We start from the raw sequence: 18,779 nt of genomic DNA, 5'->3' as shown, positions 1-18,779 counted from the left end.
GCAAACCTCTTCCAAATCGTTTATAAACCCATTACTGGACTGCAGGTGGACTAAATTGTTTGTGAATTGGACCAATTATAAGAACAGTTTTGAACGTGTTCATTAGTGCAGACATTTTGTTGCCACATTAGATTTTTATCTTCAGGACTTGAACTTCTAAAACTCAAACAGTTTGATGAGAGTTGAATCAAAGAAAAAAAAACAAGGTGAGAGGCAGTTTTATTGCAAGCATACTTTTTTAATACAAAAACAGAAAAAAGTTTATAATTTTAGTTTATTGTTTAATTTTACACAAGTGACTCCCTGTAACACCCCCTCCTCCCTCCATGTTGACTTCATCACACTGAGAGGACTGCAGCATCGAAAAGGTGGAGGAATCGTTTCCCCATCACTCCCCCTCAGAGAGACAATAAATAAATAAAAATCAGCCTTAAGATGTCTTCTTGATGTTATTTCATTAGTTTCCATAAACTTCATCTCTTAATTTGAGAAAACACTTAGACAACGCGGCCCTGTCAGCAACAGGACATTTGAAAAAAATCCTAGAAGAAGAGACGTCGTCATTCAAATCTGTGGTTCATCTCTACACACGAAGGGCAAACAAACCCCTTTGGTCAGGAAATGTAGCTGTTAGCGATAAAGAAAATTTAACAAGGCTGCCACTAGAGGGCGCCCCAATGAGTAATGTCATGTCACAATAGTAGAGTAGAAACACGCTTTTACACACAAACCATGTCAAAAAAACAAGAGCAGAGTGGGCATCTTCTCGGTACAAAAAATTCATAATTTCTTTAACCATAATACTAAATCACTCTCTGCCGATGGTGATATGACAAAAAACTGAAAATAAATAAATCTGTCTTTCAAGCTAAACAACAAAAAAGTCCAACTGGTTTATAAATTAATCAGAAAACATTTGCAAAGTAAAATTTTGCATACAGTGACTCAAGTCAATGACCTCTGCTGCTTCCTGTAACAGACACACACACAACGCAAGTGTGTGTGTGTGTGTGCAGCGGGTCACTAAGGGCAACACAGCGGCAGAGAATTAGTGTGCGATGCTGTGTTGTCGAGTGTCCCGTAAAAATAGTCCTTTCTATTGCTAGCTTGTGATTTTTGTGTAAAAAAGGAGAAAAAGAAACCGCACCGCCCTTTGCTGAAATGCACGCTGGGGCTGATGGGAGCGTTCCAGCGGTTGGGCGGAGTCACCACCTCCACCGATCCTCACAAGAAGTGTGTGTGTGTGTGTGCGTCAGACAGCGTTTCCTCAGCTCCGCCGCTGCTGAGATGACGGTTTTCTCGCCAAGCGACAGACATGGCAGTCGTTGCATATTTTCTCTGTTGACGCATCCTTGAGGCATCTGGACCACAAGTAAAAATAATTCTCCCACAATTCTTTTTCTGTTTGTGTAGCTGCGGCGTTGGCAGCGTGCCCCGATCCGTGCTGCGCCGCGCTCTACGGGTCCAAGTGTGCGTCTGTCAGTTAGAAAGCTGGACATCTGATCACGACAATGTGTGTAACATATAGTAAGGCAGCATCACGTTTGAGAAGAGGAGACTGGAAGGCAAACCAGGGTCTTAAAGGGGGAAAAGTTTTCGCTGACCCCTCGGATTCTGGTCCAGAGACCCTCTTCTCTTGTGCATGTCTTCAAGACTTGGGAAGGAGCGAGAGGGAGATTTACTTGGATCGCCATCTCCTTCATTCCCCGGAAAAACATCACTTATAGTGCAGGATTTTCACACCAGCCGTCTGGATGAAGGATAAGAACAAGAACACCGGTTGCAGCCGGTTTACTTCTTCGCAGAGCCTGGCGTCTTGGGGCTGGGAGCCTTCTTCGATATAGTTGGGATCTTTGAGGGTTTAGCGGCGCTGCCGGGCCGCCTCGGCGTGTCTGAAGTATCGGAGCAGACGGAGCGAGCGTCCTGAAGCTCCGAGGCGTCGGAGGCATCGCTGCCCCGGCGACTGCTGGCCCGGCTGCCTGCTCTGCTGCCGGCGCGGCTGGTCGGACCGCTGGCCGGCGCCGCCCCTCGCTTTGGATCTGATGGAGAGAGTGAGCCGTTAGCCGACGCGGAACTGAAACCCAGTAAACCGAGCATTTTTGGTCGAGTTTCTCGTGCAAATAGTTTAGTACACTTGAAATAAGACAAAATTAACTTTGCAGCAAAACATAAGAACATAAAACAACTCCTTAATATTTGTAAAAAGGATTAGTTCATCCATAAAAAGGAAACAAAAAAAGAGTTTGGCTAAAAATTCTAAACTTGAACAGAGAACCCAAAATGCTTTATGTGTTCATTGTGCATAGAAAGCCAATGGAAGAAAACCTGCATTTGCATCCAAAGCCAGTTGCTTTGGGCGCTCGGCATAAGGTGGATCCCTTTATCACTTTAGAAGTGAAATAATCTACTAATATTTTTCAAAACAAATATTAAGGAATTATTGACCTAAAACAGGCTCCTGCATCTTGCTGAACAGTTACTTTTCAGTTACTTCTGTCTTATTTTAAGTGCAGTAAGATAAATGCACTGGAAACTGTATAAAATACTTTGTCAAATTTTGTGATTTTTTTCAGTGAACTCACCTGTGCGTTTGCTGCTGTGCGCCGTTCCTCCGTTCTCTCCGGTCAGCGATCCTCGACTCGAGTGGAAGGTCGGCCTCTTCAGTTTGGAGCCAGACGCCGCCCCCTGCAGGACAACACAGGAATGACGTCACGGTTAGCTGACAGAGCAGCCATTTTGAAACTGGGGCAACATTTTGACATGGAAACAAAAACATGTGACAACACGGACACGTCTAAAACACGAACACAAAAACAGTTACACTTCAACACAAAGCTACAGTCGAACAGTGGAAGGTGTTTAATTTATTTACTACATGAAAACTAGACAAATATTTATGAAAAATAATGTAAGTTATTGAGGCATTTAAATAGTGAAGTGGCTAATAAAATTATTCAGATTTTTTTTAAATTATTATTTTTAATTTCCAATTTTTGTTTGAGAAAAAAACCAACAAACAAAATTTACAAAACAAATTTTCCTAAACTGCATCATGTCAGGGACATTATGAGACCAATTTGTTAAGCTGCTCAGGTTATTTAATGCCTAAATCAATTTTCCCCAATTTCTAAATAATAAACAATAAAAGCTGTTTTTCTATTTATGCTGCAGGATTTAGGATTTACTTTCAAGCCTTTGAAGCTGGGGTGTCCAAAGTGCGGCGCAGGGGCCATTGGTGGCCCTTGGAGTGATTTTGTGTGGCCCCAAACTGCAATTCATGAATGATACAAATCTGGCCTGTCAAAACTATTTACTTTTAATCAGGGTAAAAATGTTATGAACATAATTTTCTTAATTGTGTTTGTATAACCAAGCTTTCATAATGAGTAGAACCACATCTATTTGTTTCTTTCAACAAACAACAAAATCAGACTACTTTAATTCCTTGATTTAATTTTTAACCTATTATTTCTTTGTAGCTGCAATGTTAGTGCATTAGCTCGCTCAGAAGGGTCAGGGGTCGGAGGTCAGGGTGGGGAGGCGAGTGGGTAGGTTGGAGGTGAGTGCGTTACCTCGTGCCCAGGAGCGCTGTGGTTGTGACCGAAGTCTGGGCAGTAGTGGCACTTGGATGGCGTTGGAGTTTTACTGTGTGCAAGCCATGGCTTGGCATAGTCACGCGAGTGAGTGAGGGAGGACTGAAGGGAGGAAGGGAAGGAAAGGAGGGAGCAGAGCCAAGCAGCGTAGGAGGAAGAGGAGGGAGCGGGTTATGGAAGAGGAGGTTTGGAGGGCAGCGCAGGGTGTTGTTGTGTAAGAGCAGTTCAGCAGAAATGGTTATAATTTTTTTTTTTAAATCAAACAGAACCAGACGATGCAGGAAGGTTTTTTTTTTTTTGATGGGATGTTAGCAGGGTTGAAAACAGGAGAGAAGGCAAAAAAAAAAAAACAACAACAGAAAAAACACAAAGAACAAACATAAAACTTCACAGTCAAGATGTGGTGATTTCAACAAGAGGATGACGATAAACATGTAACATAAAATACACACAGAGCCACCTGCAGGCAGGGCCAAAACCTGGACTCAAGGCAGAACTAATGTGGGAACCAACGATTTTTACTCAACTAAAAAACCATCACAGAAATTAAAAAGTAAATTAAAATATAACAGAGTATTAGAGCTTTCCCAAGAAAAAATTATCAAAAAACCCCGTTGTTGATGACAAAACTAATAAAAATGGCCAGCAAATAAAACATCTCACTTTTAAAAACATCTCACATTTTTCTTGCTTTCTCACGATGCAGCGCATTTACAGGGTTTCACCAACTCAAATTTAAGACGTTTTAAAGCTTTTCAAGACATTATGAAGTAAATTTCAGACCTATATCTCTGCAACTTTGTCCAACCAACTGGTGATACTTTCCAGTGATATGTGCAAAAAAAAACCCCCAAAAAACCCAAACAAGCTAGGCCAGGCTACCTAGGATGGGAAAGTTCGTGCACTAGCGTCTTGAGTCAGAGCGCAATGAAGAAGTCACAAAAGTCCCGCAAGAAAAAATGCATAAAATGTGAGATCAAGCAGTTAAGACAAAATTTAAGACCTATAATTAACGAATTTGAGGCTAACTTACCTTTTTAAATGATTTTTTAATCTTGAGGCCTTAAATTTAGATGTGTGAATTTAAGACGTGACTCAGGATGACCTGATTTCGCGGTCATAAGGCAGAAAATCGTACCCTTGATGAAGCCGAAGCCGTCGGTGTGGCAGGTGTGGAGGGAGCTGACGGGAGCGAGGCGCCGCTGTGGGAAGCCGAGGACGATGAACGGGTTGGCGAAGCGTTGCGTGAGCCCGGTTTGGAGCGTCGACCCCGAGAGCGGAACGCGGCCAGGCCCTGAGACGCTCCTTCAGGAAGGATGAACTTCTCCCTCAGCTCCAGGTTGGTGCGACCCCGAGCTGCAGACAGAGACGAACACAGAGAGAGCAGAAAGAAACCGTCAGGTTTTGTGTTGTTTTTGGTTTATCTTTGTTCCTCCAGCAGGGGGCAGCAGAGGCAGCGAGCAGAGTGAGGGAGGGAGAGTCGGTGCTTCCTTGGCTGCAGACATCACAGTCGGCGCGTGTTTCATTTGAGTGCGCATGAGCAGAGAGCGTGTTTGGAGCAGTGGAAAGGTCAGGAGGTCATGAGGTTAAAGGTTGTGAGGAGGAAAGTGAAGTTGTGCAAGTGCAAAGGAAAGAGAATTAATTCAATATTCAAAACAAAAGCCAACCAGCCGTGAAGACAGTTATTGTTGCTTCTTAAGCTTTGAAAAGGAAAACCTGAACCTCTCCAGCGCCACCTACTGTCTTCTATTCATCACAGAACATATAGAAACACTCGTCTCCATCCTACTTGCTCTTTCTCCTTCCCTTCTGCAGTCACTGTTGCATCACAATATCATCTGCAAACATCATAATCCTTCTGTCTCTCAGGCCGCACACCTCACCACGGTCTCACATACTTCCTCCTACTCTCCCCCATCCGTCAGGGAAACAAACTTTGTGGAGAAATCTTAACTACTCATATATATACAATACAGTCCTAAAACGTTGCCGTGTTTTTTGTGATTGCTGCAGCAGAAATCGATTGACTTTGCTGCACGTTTTGAAAACATTAATGTCAAAATTGCAATTTTTTAAAGTTTTAATATTGCCATAACCTGGTCTTAAAAAAGTCGGGTTGCAACAACCAATTATGTTGGTAATTTATTATTCTATCAATTATTCTGATGATTATTGACTAATCAGATGAAAGAAAGTGGCATATTCTAACGTTTAATAATTTCTCGCAAAAAATGCATTTGCTAAAAAACCAAACAAAAAAAACTTCGAACCTGTGAAAAGTTCAGGCCGTTCTTCCAGTCTGGAGCTGATCTGGTGATCAATTTGTGGATTAACTGACTAATACCTGGATTACAAAAGGTGAAGCTAAAAATGCTACATGAGGAGTTCTGGGTGAATTATTTACAAAGAAGTTTTTTCTCCAGTTAATCGATTATTAAATTAGTTGATGATTATTTTAATAATTGATAAAACACGATTAATCATTGCAGTCTTGCAAAAAAGCTGAAATTGCTGCATATAAAATCTTCCCTAAAAGACAGAACTTTAACATTTTAAATATTTACAGAGAAAATAACATTTTCAAGTTCCTCTAATAGAAATAAAATAATGTCCTGAAGAAAAAGTATAAATAATTCAATATTTGTCATTCAAGTTAAAGTGAACTGTTTACACAATATGAGCAAATCCTGCAGAAAATCTCAGAATGTTTATTTAAGAAATGTTGCTGTTTAGTGTCACATGCCTTCGTTTTGTGTTCAGCTTTTACAGGAAGTTAAATTATTCATCGGCGATTGGTTAAAATTCAGCCGAGTGAAACTAAAACGTTAAGACAGAAAAATTTGCATGTCCTAAAATTAGCAAATGATGACTGAATTAGTTGCATGAATAGTTTTGATTAATGCAACTTCTTGGAGGAATTGGTAAAAACTTATGATGAAGTTGAGATCAGAATTAGTTTCTTTTACGCAGAAAACAAACATCGACTTACGATGAAGCTCCTGACTGTTTATTTCAGCTGAGATAAACCAAGAGTTTGGTTTTGCTCCAACAATAAATCACTTGAACAGATGTTGATGTGAACTCTGAATGTAATTAGACCTTGAGAGCATCTCCACTTTTCTGACATAAATGAAAATCCTAAGTTTCCTGAATGATGGCAGCACTTTCATTGCGTAGCTTCCTCTCTGATTAATTGGTATGTTCCTCCCAGCTCCTCTGTGTTTGCACCGCGTGAGCGTAAATATTTACTGTAGGCTGGTCACGCTTGTTCAGGGTTTCTCCCTTCGTCTTAAAGTCAGGCAGCATTCTTGGACGGAAAGTGGTGCAGCCGCGCCGGCAGATGACAAAGAAGCCCGGGGAAGCCAGACACAGAGAGACAGTGAGGAGGGAGATCGAAGCTAAATGAGAGGAAATAAAATGAGCTTGGACGGCCGTCGTCCTGAGCCATCGGCCGGTCAGTTCAGACGGGTGCAGCCTGCAATCATGTCCCCACATGAAGCCAGCCAGCCAGGTGCACCCTGTAATTCTGTCTCCCACCAACCAGCAATCACATTTAAAGGAGCCGCTCTGGAAGCAAGCGCTGTTAGAAACCCAGCCTGGCCACGCCCGGGTCGTAGGCTCCGCCCCTTTCTACTTCAATGACAGTTCACCCATTAACCGTCGATAACTACTGAATTTACAGTTATGAAGCCGTTTGTGCTTTCTGTAAAATGACCTGCAGAAAAGCACTGCACCTCCTCAGGCTAAAACAAATCAGCAGTTTTCACATTAGACTGAGTTTACAGTCGTTACTAACCATCGCTCAGAGATGGCGTTAGAAGACCAGGGCTTGGCCAGGTCCTGCTCTGGTTGTGAGTGAAGAAAGCATGAGGCAAACATGTGGCACAGAGACAAGACTGAAGGCAACATCTGTGCACAGAAACATTTAGAAACGACACACAAACATGGAGTAGGGGTGGGGCAATAATCTGGAGACGATGCTTAATCTGTACAATAAGGCACATTTTTGGTACCTTTCTGCTTTTTGCAGGGAGATTTTATGAAGAAACTAGCAACTATCATATTATTGCTTTGTCATTCATCGTAACGCGGAGTAACCGCTGCTTCCCACCCCTAACACAAACACACGAGAGACAGCTGATGTTAACGATGGAGGACGACAGCTGGACGGACAGATGCAGTTATCATGAAAAGGTGCGAAGGACAGAGAGGAAAGTGTAGATACCTCGGCAGCAGAAATAGCCAGGAGTGACTGTCACTGAGAGACACAAGAAACAATGTGAAATAACTGCATGCTTGAGGTGGGATGAAGAAAGTTTTGAACACACTACAAACACACACACACTGCAAAAACACAACATCTTACCAAGTAAATTTGTCTTGTTTCTAATGGAAGTATCTTAGCACACTCGAAATAAAACAAAACTAAGTTTAAAGTAATATTTCAGCAAAATATAGGAGCTTTTTTAAAAGGAACCTCTTATCCAAAATTCACATTTTGCATGTTTTTATTTCTCCATTTGGGTCTCACCTGCTTCTAAAAACAGCCCAACTACTTTAAAAAAAAATGGTGGCAACAAGTAAATAAGTTTCTTTGGTTTCAAAAACCTCCAGAATGTAACGTCTTTTCTAAAATGTTGGGTTGTTTATCTGCACATCTGTTCAAACGTCGTCTTGTTCCACTGGCAGATCATTTCACCGGTGGAATAGACCAAACTAATGTCATCCAACATGTCAGCTTTAACGCAACACAATGCTAATAGCATTAAGCTAGCATTAGCTTTTTAGCTAATTTTGACTTCTTAACCAAAGTTACTGGTGTCCTGCATGGATTAAGTGAATGTTAGCCGTCGTGGTAGTGCAAGCTAACATATTTGGTAAATGCTGGCAGATTATTTCACTTTTTTCACCAATATTAAAGAATTATTAACTTAAGCCAAGCTCTTACATTGCACTGAAAAGTTACTTTTAAATGAGATCCGTTGCATTTCAAGTGTTTTGAGATATTTGCTCTAGAAACTAGACCAAAGACACCCTGTCAGATTTTATGTTTTTGCAGTGCAGAGGTGATACTTCTTGAAAATGTTGTATAAAAAAAAAACACTTTAGATACACGAAAGGATCCAGACGAGCTTCTGTCGCCCCAAAAAATGGCAACATTCAAAGATTTCAGAGCTTTTCCAAGCAGGGGGGAAACAGAACAACCGGGAAGACATTACATTAGTCTAGAGATCACAATAAGCAACAAGAAAAGAGGCATGGATGATGCGATGAGAGATATAAAAGGAAGACACCTGGGTGGGACTGTCCAGGTAAAAATGAAACAAAAAGAAACACGCAGCTGAGAGAAAATGTGAGAGAAATCCAACCTATACGAGATGAGATGGAGCTACTGGAATCGGAGCGGAGGATCTTAAGTCCTGGATGTTTCACTGAGGAAAGAGAGAAAAAAAGGGAGGGAGAATGGAAGGAGGAGAGGAAGAGAAACTGAGGACCATGCATCATGCAGTACTATCATTTAATAAAGTATGGAGAGAGAGACAGAGGGAAGAGTCTGAGTACATGGAAATAAAACTTCAAACGGAGAGGATGGGAACCAGGAGACATTGCTCCGACGGGAACAGATGATCAGATCTTCACTGCGTCACCTGCTGACAGACGGCTGGACAACATGAAGTCATTTCAGAGCTTCAATGTGTGACCATGAATCCAAGAGCCTGACTGGTTCAAATATTCAGCCGGAGACATGACAGTCCAGACAAAACGGTTCTATGATCATATAAAAACCAACAACTGTGAACTGAACAGAGACGCACCTGATTCCTCACTGGATAACTAAAGATATTTAACACATTTATAAATTATTAAAGAATTTGAACAAAGTGAAGCTAAACCTTTGTCACTTGAGTCCTGTTTTTTTTTTTATCTTAAATGCAAAATACAAAAACTTTGTACAGTTTTGGCTTAATTACTGCACTGAGTGTATTGTTATTTCAGCAATTGCTTTTTTTGAATCAATATACTGCAGTCAACTATTAATTACTAAATCAACTTATTAATTACTGAATTAGTTGACAATTATTTCAATTAATCACAATTAATTTGATTAATCGTTTTGAACCTAATCTGAATTTAACAGATTGTAAAGCAGAATATTTCATCTAGAGTCTAAAAATGTTTAGAAAATCCAGCAAATGTGACCAAAGGAACAGAAAAATTCACTTTCTGTTCCTTTCCTGCATCCATCTTCACTCCATCAGACACTTTCTGCTGCTGTTCAGTCAGAAAATGCATCAAAAAACTAACAGCTTTTAGCCTGAAGTTGGTAAAGATCCAGAACCAGTCAGGTTCTTGCAGGTAAACGTGAAACAGGATGGTGGAAGTCCCGTCCGGGTTCGAGCAGAACTCACCTCTGCACGGATCGTTCTTGACCAGGAACTCGTCCAGAGCCATCCAGCCGCCGCCGACTCTCACCATCACGGTGCTGCGCAGAATCCTGACCAGACGCAGCTGCTGGGAGTCGCCGAACTGAGGAGGTTCAGAGAGGAAACAGGAGAGGGAAAACCCAGTCAGCTGGACTGGTAACGGATTTATTCAGGATCCAACACAGAAACCCACAAACCAAAACTGGATCTAGTCATGCAATCTCAGAGAAAAACACATGCACCGATTCTCAGCCACTCTAATCAAAGCATCAACCTTAATTTATGGACCCGGAAAAGTTTTATTGTTTTAAAATTCACCCAGCGAAGCTCATTTTCAAGCAAAACCAGCACAGGAGGATTCCTCTGGACGTCTCTCCAAGCAGCTCCCAGCTCCAGCACGCCATATTTTCACCCAACCACTAATTAGCACTTCAGCCGTGTCGCTGTCACTCGCCTCGCATTGTGCAATTAGTCAAACAAATCACAGCATGAACACAAGCGGACGGCGAGAGCTGCTTCCACGTTGCACAGCCACAAAGGAGCGCTGCTGCTTCTCTCTTTATTCTTCTCATTTTTAACTCTGACTGGGGAAAAATTTTAGTGGCAGAAGTTTAGAGCCCCCTAGGGATGATGGGGAACATTTTAGTTTGTTCTCCATCCTGAATACTGAAAGTCTTTCTCTTACAATATAAAGTTTTTCCTTGCAGGAATTGAATGTTAGGGCTGAAACAGTTAATCAGATCAATCATAACTAATCAATTATTGAATTATTGTTTCCCTGTGTGGAAAACATGGAAGCAGCTTCCGCCCGTCCCTCCCGCCAGCGGCTGAAACTTTACCTGGTTTCCGAGGAAGAACTAGAAAAAGTCCGGCAGGAAACGGAGCAGAGGAAGACGAGGGCAGGGGGGGAAGAAACAGAACGACAATGAAACATTTATCACAGGATAAAAACATCTTCCTGAACTGCAGCTCCAGCTGGAAGTTAGTGAAACGTGAATGCACGACAACGACGAGGGAAACAAACTCGCAGGCAGAGAAACGTTAGTTAGTCCGGCGTCCGTCTGCAGGACGCCGGACTTCATCACCCTGAGGATGATGATGGAGAAAAATGTTGTGATGAAGATCCAGGAGATGAAGCTGAAAATGAGGATGAGGAGGAGTTAATGGCTGCAGCACAGAGACACGCCGACTCCTGACGAAGAGCGCTGCTCTAATTTACCATAAAATTATTTATATTAATAAAAAATAAAATTCTGCAAATATATCAATTTAGAGAAAATGTATTTCAAGATGATCATTGTTACTCACTTAAAAGTCACAAACTTTTATTAACTTTCTGATATTTAGATGCAAAATAAACCATCAGATTTCATGCAGGGCTGGGCGACACGTTTTAAAAATAACATTTAAATAAAAACTAACATCCGATTTTAATAAAGATTCCTGGATTTCTTTCCTAAAAGATAAAAGAACATATTTTCAACATATGGATTCAGTAATTCTGCTAGTTGCGTCACGCTAGTTAAAAAAGATGGCCGCCACGGCGAGACGATTTCACTGTGAAATCAAAAAATACATGAAAAAAAATAAATCCAGATTTTCCAAAAAATGAATTCTTCAAAAACCAAAAATTTAATTGTTAAAACTGAGTTATTGCCCAGTCCTGATTTTATGAAAACTGAAGTTTTAGTTTTCCTCAGTGTTTAGCCGCCCTGCACCCAGAAGCCTGCAGCGTTTCTGTGCTGCGTTTGTGCTGCGTTTGTGCTGCGTGTTCACAGATTAACGGTCAGGTGACGGCAGAGTCCTGCAGAGATGTGACTGAAATGTGGATACAGGTGAGACCAACACCTACAAATCCAACATGATGTGGGAAACAAACAGGTGAGCAACGCAGTGAGAGATTATTGTTAATTTAACCGTCTCCCTCATCAACGTCCAGCGAGAGCGTGAGGCAACAGATCCAACAGTTACGTAAAGAAGATGCAGATCAACGTGTCGTTTTTAGTCTGAACGCAGTGAAACTGTTGTTACAGGTTAGTCTTTAGTTTGATATTTCACTGAAAACGAAAACAATTACATATAGTAGAGGAAATATAGAAATCGATAAAATGAAAGGGAGCAGGAAGAATAAAAATATTTTATAATATCTGCCCCTTTTATTCTGAGAAAGTAAACAAACAGGTAAAAAACAAAATTACTGGAGTAAAAGAGACAAAAAAAACCTAATATTTTATGTCACATAAAACCTTCTAACTTTAATCCTTTTTATTGGGATTTTACTGGAACTTTTAGCCCCAAACAAATAAAAAAACGTAACAGGAAAACGCTGCAAAGCTTTCAGACTGATTGAACGTCTCGTTTGGTGCTTTTACATCCAAACTAAAAGTTCTTGATTCGATTCAATGACAGGATTTTTTATATCTTGTCATTTTTTTATTCATTGTAACTTTCTGTTTATTTGTTGCTGCCTTTTTGAGCAGGACTGGTTTTATTTAGGGGCATCAGAGTAAAATGGTTAAGAATACAATTTCTTTAATTTGGTCAGTCCAATAAAATCCCAGTAAAATGTTTTTGTGGTTTAATCAGATCGTTTTCTGTTCTGTCACTGTTAGATTCTGTGACCTTCTGACCTTTCATCACCTTTAAATTAACTACATTTATTTGCGTTTTCTTGTAAATTCTGTTGGACTCTGGTTCTTTATGTTGATGTAATCCTGAATCCGGACCGAACCGGACCCAGAGACTCACCCTGTACTTGTTTTCTCCGATCTGCTCCACCTGGAACCGCTTGGCGCACTTACACTGTGCCACCTGGCGGGTCACCTGCAGCGACACAAACAGACCCGGTTCAGCCGCGCTCCTCGTCTGCATCCCGCCGCGTTTCTCCTGCCGCCTCGCCGATACCTCGTCCTCTATCTTGTCGGCGTCGGTGGTCGGCCTGTAGGCGTCCTTGTTGGGGTGAAGCGCCGCCACGAACTCGTAGTAGTCGATGTAACCGTCTCCGTCTCGATCAAAGATGTCCGCCACGGCCGACATCTCCAGCTTACTGGTGGGGAATTCTGGGAAACAGCATTTTCATGTTTTTTTACTCCTTTATATTTGGTAAGTGGAAGCGGAAACTGAACTGGAGGAACGTACTGGAGGCCAGGATGCCGTCGATGAACTCCTGTCGCGTGATTTTTCCGTCTTGGTCCTTGTCGATGCGTCGGAAGAAATCCATGACGCGGGATTTCTTGTGGTTCATCCAGCGCATGTACTTCTTCCTCCACACGTCAAAGTCAAAGTTGGCGAATTCTTTGAGCTGCGAATGGATCAAATATTTTACTTGTATCAGAAATCAAAAGAACTGTTTATTGAACTAAAAAAAGACATGACTGATCAGTTTGAATTATTTTTCTATAGATCCAGCTGTGAGCTTCAAATCCTCCAAATATTTCATTAATCAGTTTAAAATTGTTTAAAAAATATTTTTGATTCTTTTTCTGTTTTTATATTTATGAAATCAATAAACAATCAAAAAGCATGTTACAATAAATCAATAAATAACACAATAAATTAAAATTAGGGCAATAATTTCCATTTTGGTTAATAGTTTTTTCTGATTGAGCCGTTATTAATTTATCCTTGTTGGGTCCAAAATGAGCTCAGCTCTTGTTTGTTACCACCTGCATCCAGTAGGGGGCAGTGTCAGATCTGGAATAGATCCTCTTTTTTATATTTCTCCTTCTGAAAAGGATTTAAGTTATTTTGGGAAGTTGGTGCAGAAAGTGATGAATCCTCCCATCTAATTCTGCAGGAGGAAACTCGGGATTATCAGCTTTTCTCTCTAACAAAAAGGCTCTTTAACTATTTGCACCAAAACCTCAGAGGGTTCCAGTCCAGTTCACTTTATAATGAATCCATCTGAGTTCAGGTGGTTCATGGTTTAAATGAAAAGGCGTCACCTCCTCCTGGCGGTCCAGAGCGTCGTTGAGTTTCCGCTGGCGGTCCAGAGCCAGCAGCCACACCTGCTGCCAGCGCGCACAGAGCTGGTTGAGGCGCGGGTTTCCCCCCGACAGCTGCATGCTGGGCTGCTGCTGCTGCTGGTGCTGGTGTTTACCTGGACAGGAAGCAGAAGGTTTAACTGGAATCAGAAACCATGGAGGTCTCGCAATAATTCAGTTAATCGATAGCTTTAGCTTGGTGACATACGAGCTCCTCTCCTCTCCGCCAGGCTGCTGGGAGGCTCCGCTGGTTTCCTTTTGTAGCTTTTCGTCACTTTGTCCACGTCTGGCTGCTTCCGGGTCATTTCCTCCATGAACGTCTGGAACGCAGAAACAGCAGAGGGGCTTTAACCCAAACAGGAAACCTCCACTTCCACTTCCTGGAGGTCCAGCCGCGTCTCCGCGGACTCACCTGGTGCTCCGTGATCAGCGTTTTCAGCTGTGGGATGTCCTGAGGAAGAGGCTCCGTGTCCCTCTGGACCAGCGTGGTCTCGGCCCACTGTAACCACGACAGCAGCTCCTCCAGCAGGTTGGCGTTGTTGAGCACCTCCGTCAGAGCCGTCTCCAGCCGCTGCTCGTGCTGTTTGGCCCACGTCAGCACCTGTACAGCAAAGACGCATCGCCTTATCCTGACTCTAATGACTTTAGGAATCGACTAATCAAATATTCTGATGATTAATCGGATTAAAAATGCAGGGTTTGTTTGGGCTTTTCAAGGTAAGTTTAAATGCAAAATGTAAAGTTTTTGTACAATTTTGGACTGCTTTTTACTCTGTATCTGTTTTTCAGGATATGGGCATTTTTGAGTTAACAATAAATCAATTACTGACGATTAATTGAATAATTGATTAATCGTTTCAGTCCCATTCCAACCAGACTCGAGCCTCATTGTTTTAAATCATAAAACCAGGCGCTCACTCACCTCCTCGAAGCGCGCCCTGATGATGGTGATCCAGTGTTTGATGGTGGTGATGGAGTCGGGGTGACACACGGTCAGGATGCCCTCTCCCATGCCGGCGGCCTTGTTCACGTCGGCCCTCTTCTCCTCCACCGTTCCCATGAAGTCGCGGTGCGTGTGCAGCAGCGCCTGCAGCGTCTCGGCCTCTTCGGGGAGAACGCCGCGGAAGCGGAGCGTCTGCTCCGCCTCTGACAGCCACTCCAGCAGCATCTGCACCGCAGTGCGGAACTCCTCAGCCTGACGGGTCACAAAAATGAAAATCATCTGTTTCTTACATTTTTTCTGCCATCTTTTGCTAATATTTATAGCTGTGCTGTCAAATGATTCAAACTTTTACTCAGATTATTCACTGTACTAATTAATTATACTAAACCAGAAGGAACCTTAGATTTCATTTTCTTGAAATTATTTAATTTTCATTTTTGACCCATGCAATAAAACGTTTGTACAGCCCTGATGCAGGGATTATAATCTGCATTTAAACATCCCGCACCTGTTTGAGCGCCTGCTGCAGGCGGGTCTGCTTGGTGACGGACAGAGCGCACACTGTGTCCCAGCGGTTGCTGAGCTCCTGCAGCTGAACTTTGACCCAGGCCGTGTCGTCCCGGCCGGTCTCCATCAGGTCCCGGGCTGACCGCTTCAGAGCCTGAACGCTGCCGGTCCGCTTGCCCAGTTCTTTCTGGAAAACCTGGAAGCGTAGATCATACCTGCGTTAATCTCTGCTCTAAAAGAGGAAGGAGGAGCCGGTTTCTGCGTCAGCATCCCGACCCACCTTGTGTGCGTCCATGAGGTTGGACACCAGGTCCATGTCACCGTGGACCGGCTGGTCTTCAGCCAGCTGAGGCTCAACCCGGTACAGCCAGTCCACTAAAGCCTGAAGCGCTTCGGCGAACTGACCTGAGAACAGCAGAGCCTCCTCCAGCTTGTGCTGCCTGGAAACACCAGAAAAACTCAAATTTAGTGACTTTTAGTTCCACTTGGAAAATGCTACTTATGTAAAAAACATTTGTTGATAACATGTATGTTATGAGACAGATAATCATGTCATACAACACACAACCAATCAGAACCAGGAGGCGGGTCTTAGTGCTGTCAATCACCCTCCATCTGGTGCTACTCATCCCTTCTCCCCTCTTGGAACTGGGAGATATTCTAAATTCCTGTTATAATAAATAAAGTAACAGGAATAATAAGTGAATAATTACATCTCAAAAAAAAAGGTTGGTTGAGACCAAAGAACCAAACTGAAGAGTTTTGATCCTGTTTTGGCAGAAAGAGATGAAAAAAAAAAAAAGTGCAATAATGATTTTTTTTTACTTATCAAATGGCCACGTTGGTAAAATGATTTTCCTGTAATGGTAAATTGTTTCTCCAACATTAGCACATTTAGCATTGAGTACATGAGGGTGATTGACACCATTAAGCATCTCCCACTGGCTTTGATTTTGGTGCATTTCCTCAGACATCAGTAGTAGCTCAGGGAGGAAGTCGACCTTTTCACAGATTATTTGTCTCATTCTGTCACACTCTGTCCTCCGTACCTTTCAACGCTCTTCCCACAGACGGTGTCCCACTTGTCCCGGACTTCCCCCACCAGGTGGTCCAGTTTCTGCTGGTCAGCAGGCAGCTGAGCTTTGTCCCTCATGGCCTTCCCTGACCTCACCGTGGTGTCGTAAACCGGCTGCTTGGATCCCAGCGCTTTCTGAAACTCCTGATTGAGGGAGAAAAGCAGATTTCAGGGTGAGCAGAGATCTGGAGCTGAAACGGGTTTGGATCGGGTTTCTCTCTGTGGTACCTTGTGTTTGGTCAACTGAACTTTGATCTTGTCCGGCTCGTTGGAGATTTCCACCTCCGAGTCGAGTCTTTTCTCGGCTTCCTCCAGCCAGTCGGTCAGCTTCCTCCAGGCCTCGTGGAACTGAGAGCAGAGTTCGTATTTACGTTCTAACGCTGAAATTTAAACTAAAACAGAATCAAACTAAAACCTTTAAACTAAAACAGAATCAAACTAAAACCTTTAAACTAAAACAGAATCAAACTAAAACCTTTAAACTAAAACAGAATCAAACTAAAACCTTTAAACTAAAACAGAATCAAACTAAAACAGAATCAAACTAAAACCTTTAAACTAAAACAGAATCAAACTAAAACCTTTAAACTAAAACAGAATCAAACTAAAACCTTTAAACTAAAACAGAATCAAACTAAAACCTTTAAACTAAAACAGAATCAAACTAAAACCTTTAAACTAAAACCTTTAAACTAAAACAGAATCAAACTAAAACCTTTAAACTATAACAGAATCAAACTAAAACCTTTAAACTAAAACAGAATCAAACTAAAACCTTTAAACTAAAACAGAATCAAACTAAAACCTTTAAACTAAAACCTTTAAACTAAAACAGAATCAAACTAAAACCTTTAAACTAAAACAGAATCAAACTAAAACCTTTAAACTAAAACAGAATCAAACTAAAACCTTTAAACTAAAACAGAATCAAACTAAAACCTTTAAACTAAAACAGAATTAGCATTTTGTAATTTGTAATTTCAAGTTACAAAATGAAATGATTTTGTTTGTTCCTCCATATCTTTTTCCGTTTTGTTGCGTGGGTCGGTAAGCTACCTGCTTGGCTCGCTTGCGGGCCTCATCGAGGTGTCGGCCCCGGTCCAGGGACCTCTGGACCAGCTTGTCCCAGCGGGCCTGGACGCTGAGCAGCAGATTCTTGATCAGAACCACATCCTGCTTCAGACTGGCGAAGCGAAGCTGAGAGCCTGCTTTCTCCAGAGCCAGGACCTGCTCTCTGTGGGTGTTCACCTCGTTCACAAACACCTGGACGGACACAAAGGAACCGCAATAAACCCCGAGTCTGAAACCAAGTTTATGACATTATCACCAAAATATCTGCCAAAGTCCAGGACATAAAATCTCAAAGGTTCTATAAATCTATATGTGTTATTTTAAACATTTTTACTTCATTATTTTGTTTTTATTTCCACAAACCAAAAAAAGCTAATGGCTAGAACTAACCAGGAATGCTAACAGCGCTAACTAAGATGTTAGCAATTTCTGCAATTCTCACCGATCTAAAATAAGGTACTGAAGAGTCAGGTACTTCATGGTGTGATATTCACACCCTGAAGAAAGTTGAAATTAAGAGTTTTGAAGTCAAATTATGGGGGCAAGATTTAAAAGTTGTAATTGTAAACTCTGCGTGTGCTACACATTGGCCACAAAGAGTCTTTAAACACTGAAATATGACTTCAAAACTCTTCAGAATGACTTCCTCTTGGACTTTTGTTTCTTTCATCTGGTTGCCCCGATTTCTGTATGATTAGATATGACTGCAAAAGACAAATATAATTTATATTTTGTAAAGTATTCGTAATGTGGTCTAATGTGGGAAAACCTCAAGTGATGAACAATAGAGAAATGCAGCCTGTATCTATCAGAGGAAAACATTCAAAATACACAGAGGATCTTTTATTGTGCATTATTTAGTGCAAAAACAATAAATAATGCAGAACAAAATGATTGTGTTGCACATACACATTGCTGATTTGGGCATGTTCAGTCTTCCGTACATTCCAAACCCATTTGATCAGTATTTGTGTCCAGCTCACCTTGTGCTCATCGATCTGGAAGAGGACAGTGTCCAGAATGAGGCTGGGGGGCTGGGCCATGTTCAGGGTCTGTTCGGCCTGCGTCAGCCAGTTCATGGTGTCCTGGAGGGACGTCTGGAAACCTGTTGCCAACGAAACGGCTTCCTCCAGCTTCCCCTGAAAGTTTTTAAAGCTTAAAGTCAAAACCATCCAGAAACCG

At 41.9% G+C, this 18,779-nt stretch overlaps 1 protein-coding gene across 25 annotated transcripts in view; it reads right to left on the bottom strand.

Moving 5' to 3' along the window:
• Positions 1-1,084: 1,084 nt before the first annotated feature.
• Positions 1,085-18,779, bottom strand: part of macf1a (microtubule actin crosslinking factor 1a) — a 195,316-nt gene continuing 177,621 nt past the window's right edge. For 9 of the 25 annotated variants that reach the window (XM_055055143.1, XM_055055150.1, XM_055055146.1 and 6 more), the window contains 21 exons: positions 18,581-18,736; positions 17,583-17,789; positions 16,755-16,874; positions 16,501-16,670; positions 15,732-15,891; positions 15,453-15,647; positions 14,924-15,196; positions 14,414-14,602; positions 14,210-14,321; positions 13,963-14,117; positions 13,157-13,319; positions 12,923-13,077; positions 12,767-12,841; positions 10,858-10,875; positions 10,004-10,121; positions 8,963-9,025; positions 7,819-7,851; positions 4,732-4,949; positions 3,573-3,695; positions 2,583-2,685; positions 1,085-2,039 (listed from right to left, as the gene is read on the bottom strand). In XM_055055143.1, the coding sequence (XP_054911118.1) occupies positions 1,792-2,039; positions 2,583-2,685; positions 3,573-3,695; positions 4,732-4,949; positions 7,819-7,851; positions 8,963-9,025; positions 10,004-10,121; positions 10,858-10,875; positions 12,767-12,841; positions 12,923-13,077; positions 13,157-13,319; positions 13,963-14,117; positions 14,210-14,321; positions 14,414-14,602; positions 14,924-15,196; positions 15,453-15,647; positions 15,732-15,891; positions 16,501-16,670; positions 16,755-16,874; positions 17,583-17,789; positions 18,581-18,736 (3,054 nt within the window). In that variant the 3' untranslated portion in view covers positions 1,085-1,791. The remainder of the gene's footprint in view (positions 2,040-2,582; positions 2,686-3,572; positions 3,696-4,731; positions 4,950-7,818; positions 7,852-8,962; positions 9,026-10,003; positions 10,122-10,857; positions 10,876-12,766; positions 12,842-12,922; positions 13,078-13,156; positions 13,320-13,962; positions 14,118-14,209; positions 14,322-14,413; positions 14,603-14,923; positions 15,197-15,452; positions 15,648-15,731; positions 15,892-16,500; positions 16,671-16,754; positions 16,875-17,582; positions 17,790-18,580; positions 18,737-18,779) is intronic. The other 16 variants (XM_055055151.1, XM_055055157.1, XM_055055158.1 and 13 more) reach the window with 7 other exon arrangements.

This window comes from Poeciliopsis prolifica, unplaced genomic scaffold (genome assembly GCF_027474105.1).
Source record: "Poeciliopsis prolifica strain line A6 unplaced genomic scaffold, Auburn_PproV2 SCAFFOLD041, whole genome shotgun sequence".
NCBI classification, from domain to species: Eukaryota; Metazoa; Chordata; class Actinopteri; order Cyprinodontiformes; family Poeciliidae; genus Poeciliopsis; species Poeciliopsis prolifica.
Note: the sequence above shows the minus strand (reverse complement) of the source record. Positions and strands in the feature narration are given on the sequence as shown.